This window comes from Ascaphus truei, chromosome 14 (assembly GCF_040206685.1).
Source record: "Ascaphus truei isolate aAscTru1 chromosome 14, aAscTru1.hap1, whole genome shotgun sequence".
NCBI classification, from domain to species: domain Eukaryota; kingdom Metazoa; phylum Chordata; class Amphibia; order Anura; family Ascaphidae; genus Ascaphus; species Ascaphus truei.
The window spans coordinates 28,235,844-28,242,513 of NC_134496.1; the positions used below are offsets into that span (position 1 = coordinate 28,235,844).

Here is a 6,670-nt window from a genome sequence, read left to right on the forward strand (position 1 = left end):
ATGTGTGCGTGAGTATGGAGGAGGGGTGGGGGGAGAGAGAAATAAAGGTGCTTAATTGAATAGAAATAACTTGATTCATTTTACGAACAGTAAGAGAATAGACAAATGATGTTTGACTACAGTGGTAGAATATAAGATACAATTGTACATAAAATATTATCAAGGTACAAATGGTTGGGTGGTTGATTATGGTTTATCCCTGCCTAATGTTTTATGTACAAACTTATATTCTTCCGAAGTAGTTAGAGTATCTGCTGTTTTTTGCGCGCACACACAATTTTTAATTACTGTGTACATTAGCTGCTTTGACACCCATCCACATTCCCTCTCCAGGCCTTGGTGAGACACGTCCAGCTGAATGGCTACCCCAACGAGCGCTTTGAGTTACTCACCAACTTCCCCCGGCGGAAACTGTCACACCTGGACTATGATGTCACGTTACAAGAAGCAGGCTTGTGTCCACAAGAGACTGTATTTGTGCAGGAGAGGAATTGACAGCCCCCCCCTCCATACAACCTCTGCCCTTTCTGTTGTTTGCTCCCTTCCAATAAGTTTCTGTCCCTCACGTTTTGTTTTATGCCTCATCATTGCTGCATCTCCTGGAGGATGACGAGTTCCCTGTTGATCCTTCCATCTCCCCAGCTAAACGTCACAGTGGTGAGAAGATGAAACTAGGTTGACACTATGATAAAAATGATGACAGAGCATCGCACTGTGATGGAGAAAAAGAGATACGTCTTCTCGTCAGCTGGGTGGTATTTCACAGCAGTACTTTACTTCCTCTCTCATCTCTTCTTTACTCCCCCAACCTATTTAATTTGAATCCCTCTTCATACTGGAGGGAGCATTAGAGACCCCTTGCTCACTGAAGACCCAACCACTTCCTATAGGAATGTAACAGCCGAGACTGTGTCTTTGGATTCTCCCTAGTCTGTGCCCAGGTTGTTGCGAGAACAGACGGGGGGGACGTGAGTTTCTAAAACAGGAGTTATTTATTACCCTTTGTTTCTGGAAGTGATATAACGTAGTGTATATATTTGCTTTTCTAGACTCAAAACCTCCATCTGTCTCTCATTTGCACCCAAACACCATTTTCCTGGCGGGGACTTTCAGATAACGAAGTAGTTTTAACAGTTTGAGTGGAAATTATGTCCCATGAAATAGTGCTAATGTTCTATGGCCCATTTTTATTAAATGGTGCAATGCCATAAGACACCTTAATGCCTATTCAAGTGAATGTGCTGGAAGGTGTCTTCTGGCATAGCACCGTTAAGTAACTATAGCCCTAAATGCTTCTAGCACCCGTTAAGATTCCTCTCTGAGGTGTTTTTTTAAGGTCTGCCTGTTGGATTGTGGTCCCTAATTCTCTCTGGAACCAGTAAATTCCATGTTACTCATAACTGCCCAACTCTACCACCAATAATACAGTTCTCGGAGCAACACACACACACTACACACTACACACATACACACCCTCTTCTCCCAAGACAATCTGTAGGGAGCTCTCAAGCACCTTCTGATAAACCGCAACAATAGTGGCCGAACTCAGTGTTTGTCCAGTAGTTCCATTCATTCACGATAAGAAGCATGAGCGGCTTTGGAAATGAGTGGTCATGCTTTGTATTCATGCTTCAGCATCACTCACTCTACTGTTTTAGGGTTGTTGTAATACACAGAAGATGGTTAAGGGGGAAAGAGTGAGGAGCGCTGTCCATTACTGGACCAACCCACACCCAGTAGTTAGCACCGGAGAGTGTCGCTTTGCATGTATTAATCAGCAGTCTTGTACACCCAGTTATAATACCTCACAATTATTATAATAGAAGTTGATTTCACCTGCTGTTTCCCTATCCATATAAAACCCAATGACTGGAAACGTGGTCATATCACACTTACCTCAGACACACTCAGGGACATGTTTACAACATGGTTCGAAGCCTGAAGGCCCCTTCATGTTTAGCAAATCTGTCCCTCAGTGTATTGAATGTAGTTCATGTTTCAAATACAAATTCAGTGTATTGACATTGAAGTAACTTTTTTTCTTATTATTTCTGATGTTGATTTATTGCAAGTTCTGATACATTTGAAGGGGTGAACAATAGAGTTGTTAATGGATGAAATTATAGTGTACAGAGCATGCAAGACCTCAAGTCTCTTCTGCATGTATACAGATTTTTTTCAAACCTCAAAGGTCTCTTCTGCACCTGTACAAAGATTTCTAGACCGCACAGGTCTTTTCTTCACATGTACATTTGAAGAAATGACCCGTGAAATTTTGGAAGCTCTGTGCACTGTAAGTCAACCTGTGAACAGCCCATGTTGGCCCCTGAAAGGGTATCACACTCCATTAGAAATCTATATTTCTCCTGAATCAATACGCCTCCTAGACCTTTCATGTGCATATCTATTGTTAAAAGTGCTGCAGTCCACAGAATGTGGGTCTAGAAGCCAATCCTGACTGGTAACATAGATTTGAAATTACATTTCATAACACATTGTGTTTTTGATAGGGATGGTAATGCAAAGCAGGCTCCAAAACAGTCTTCAATTCCCTTTGCTCCACCGATGAATCGAGCAGCAGTTGCTTGTAGCTGCGTGACTGGTTCTCTTTTGCTCCCACACAACTCCTTAATCACTCAACTGCTCAACCTCTTGCTTTCTGGAAAGAGATGTAAATTGGAACATGACTCATTTTTGACAGACTCTTTTTTTTTTTTTCCCCCTCTCTCTTTGAGGAAACCATATCCATAAAAGAACAATAGAGGCAGCGACCTCCATATATGGCTCTTGGTTTAAAAATGATGAAAGTCTCTTAGCTGCCAGCCACAGTCTTTAAAGAAGCAGTGCTGGTTTGGGGGATACATTGACTTCCCTTTCCTAAAAATAAATGGTTCATTACATAAGAATGAAGATGTTTAAAGAGCCGGATCTGTAGATCGGTATGTTCTGCAGTGTTGATTATCTGCTGTACCCCGCCTGCCCTATGTCCCACTGTGGGTGTGTGGGGTGGGAGGGAGAGCGCAAACCAATGCATGCAGAGGGCTCGGAGTGCCACAGTAATTTCTTAGTCATTCTCTCGGCAGAAAAACCTGTGATGTCTTGGGCGTGCACAGTTCTACTCCCCACAGTTGCATATGACAGTGGGCCCAGTTTAACCCTTTTCCTGCCAGGGGGCATACAAAGCAATCTGTTGCTGGCCACTTCCGCAGTGACAAGGTTAAGAGACAAATAAGTCACAGTTTCTTTTTGCCTCAAATTATACACAAGATGTGAAACATGAATGAGTTTCAACTAAAAGTACTTTGCAGAAGATAGCAGCTAGATCTAAACAGTAGTAGTCATGTCGGCCGTGTTCACTGTTTTTGTGAATGCCTAGTCCTTTGGAGAAATCTTTGACTAGTGATATGAGGTGACAGGTTTTCATCTCTTAAAAATGTGGTCCAAATATTAATTTCAGTGTTTCGGACATCTTTCTGACGAAGATCACAGGATGGGACAGAAAAGTTGGGAGCAGCATCCAAAGCAATTTCCAGAATAAATATGCATTTTTGCTTCTATTTAAAAAGTATTTGTTTATTTACAGTTGCTGCGAGCATTAATATGCAGCTGTATTACAACAATCAATTATTCAATGCTTCTCACTGGTCTGAAACTTTAAGCATTGACTTTAACATCAATTTGTAATTATCTATACAAATGGGAACTAGAGGAGGGCAAAGCAACAGGAAAAAGTCAAGGTCAATACAAGGTCCTTAAAGACACAATGTCTATTTTTGGCTCTTTTGAAATTGTATTCGATAAACTGGTCGACGAGATGAACTCAGCCTTTAGATTTTACTTGGGAAGCAAATCAGAGCGTGTTCTTAGCTTGAGCTGCCCACACCATATCACTTTGCACAATGGTTCTGCAAGGCATTGCAGGCACTCCACCATAAAGGACTGGAACACATTGCTTTGGGCACAATTTGTGCTGGTGCTTTCTGAATCTGCACAGATGAGTGGGGGGCAAAAGTGAAATATTTTGGACACAACTTTTACGTCTTGAGAAATCAATCCTGTAGCCACCCATGCCATTACACTGGTGGCTGTATCAGCTCCATCTAAAACTGAGCCTTGTGGAGCGTAAAGCTGCATCTGATTGTGCTTACTTATCTGTCCAGACAAATATTCAACTTTTTTTTTATTTTTATTTAAATCTATTTCTCTTGAGGCTGCATTAAATGTAGAAATGCTGATGGACGTTTCTTTAAATGGCAAAGATTTGTTGAAGAGGTTTCCTCCGAAGATCACAGGGAGGATGAAAAGACTGCTTTATAAGCCTAGTTTGTCAATTGCTGGCAGTGAAGGGGTTGAATTGAGTAATATGGATGAGTTGCAGCATAAGACGTGTGTTATGCTGCATCTCAAGCTACAGTTTGCTTATCAGCCTTGTTAATACAAACGACACCAGAACCTCTTTTAAGTAACATTTCGCTCTATTAACGTTGAAATACATCTGTTTCTTGGGTTCGGAAATTGGCATATCTTTGAGAAATGCCGGTCTGATTTTAAGTGCGAGTGTTTTTGATTTCAGAACTTCCGAATGCAACATCTGAGAGTCTGCTTTTATTAATTAAAATAAAATACATGAAAACCAAAATCAATATAAAGCATCACTTCACATTTGAATTGAAGTTCGCAAGCAGGGAAAGCGGGTTTCTGCTATGGAAGTGATTTTTAATACAAATAAAAAGGTATTTATTGCCTGTCAAAATCATCATGGGACATATTGGTAATCCACAAAATTGGCCTAAAAAAAAACTGCACTGAATAGATCTTTTCATTTAAAACGTGCACGTCTTTTCCATATGGGTCTGTGATGGCATAAACTGGGAAGAGCATGGTGTGAGGAGCGGGACCAAAAACGAGGCTAATTTCCTTTATTCAGTACATCTGCTGCATTTCTTTTATAAATACCTGTAAATGTCCTATTGTAATATTTGAACCTTACAAAATAATAATAAAAAAAGATTTTCGTTATAGGTCACTGTCTCTCTTGTTTCTCTAATGATAACTTGGCATTAATGTACGTTCAGCCTCAGATTGGCACATTGCTGTTCTAACTTTTTCGATGCTGGATAGGCTAATATTTACATTTATTTATTTTTTTGCTTTGTAATGAATAGCAGGCCCTAGCAGTGAAGGGGTTATTTGAACCGACAGCGCATCAGAATTTCTTTATGGAGACGTTACTTTTAGTTTATTGGCCATTGTAATTAAACGCAATTAGCGTGGATGTCTTCCACTAGTGTAACAGTGCCGCCCTATTGCTCAGCGTGGTTTTTTTTTTACTCAGACATATAAAGATGAGCCATTTCAGGTGGAATACTCAATGCAATCAGCTTTTCACATTTTAGTCATGTATTTAAGTGTTCTTGGCGGTGTTCTGGTTTAAGGACTGTCTTGTGTATCCCTCACAGTGTAACTGAAGGTTATTCAACCAGTTTCTCAAAGGGGCAGAATCAAAAAAGAAATTCGAATTAGAGGAGCCACGAGAGTATCGTAATATAATTTAGGATACATACAAATAATTCTGCTTTCAAAATAATGAAATAATTGTAATATCTGTACTACCACTACTACACACCATTAGTGTGAACAAAATTACATTTAGCTGCCTGGACAACTACAATAAAATTCGAAGCAGATGGTCCATGGACCACTTCAAGGTACTTTGTGGACCAGTGGAAGAACCCTACACAGATGGTGGCAAAAAAGCATCAGGCAACACTCCCCAATGTCTTTGCAGTGGGTGCCTTTTCCACCCTGATGAAGGACACGGGAAGGCCGACGTGTTGGTGATATGCAGTATACAACAAGACAAAAAATCCCCAATGCTACGTCCAATAGGATAAATTATTTAGTATATTACTTTGTATTTTATCTATAATCATTCTTAAGTATTTTTTTTGTCTTTTGTTGTATACGTTGGGTCACAAACCCAGTGCACTCCAAATGACACAAATACAATGTTGTGCGTTTGGGTTTTGATCTTGCTAAGACTATGTCAATATGCAGCATATTTGTATTTACGGCAAAGATTGAGGAGTGTTGCCTGATGCTTTCTTGCCACTATTTACACCGGTGTAAAAGCTTTACTATTTTTCGCTTTTGCGTTATTAACCTGTACAGTGCCGCAAGACTGCTTCAGTAACAGTCGCATGACCGCGCTAGGCCCCCAGCCCCGGAAGTGAAGCAGAATCCACGTTGGTTTTGACCAGGAATGCCACTCTATTGGAGCACTTAGCCCATAGAAAATGAGCAGGTGCCTATAACATACTTTGTACAACCAGTGACGTAGCTAGAAATAAGTGGGCCCCCGGGCAAACATTTTTTTCAGGGCCCCATTAAAAATCAACATATTCTGTAGATTCAAAATTAAATATACCGCACACATATAAATACAGATTTAAATATAAAATATAGATTACTTATTTATATGGGGGCGGACATTTTTTCCACCCCAAACTTTTGCCACCCGGGGCTAATGGGAAATCTGCCACTGGAAAAGCTATTGAATCTCATTGTGGATGGATGCAGAGAGGTTTCCACCCTATACTTTACCGTAAAGTAGAGGGTGGGGGAACATCTCTGCACCCACCCACAATGAGATTCAATAGCTTTTGTTTCT

The 6,670-nt window shown here is 40.4% G+C and overlaps 1 protein-coding gene across 5 annotated transcripts in view; it reads left to right on the forward strand.

The window, feature by feature from the left end:
• The window catches only part of UBXN7 (UBX domain protein 7), a 39,762-nt gene extending 34,741 nt beyond the window's left edge, over positions 1-5,021 (forward strand). For all 5 annotated transcript variants that reach the window (XM_075570240.1, XM_075570244.1, XM_075570241.1 and 2 more), the window contains exon 11: positions 334-5,021. In XM_075570240.1, the coding sequence (XP_075426355.1) occupies positions 334-495 (162 nt within the window). In that variant the 3' untranslated portion in view covers positions 496-5,021. The remainder of the gene's footprint in view (positions 1-333) is intronic.
• The last annotated feature ends 1,649 nt before the right edge of the window (positions 5,022-6,670 follow it).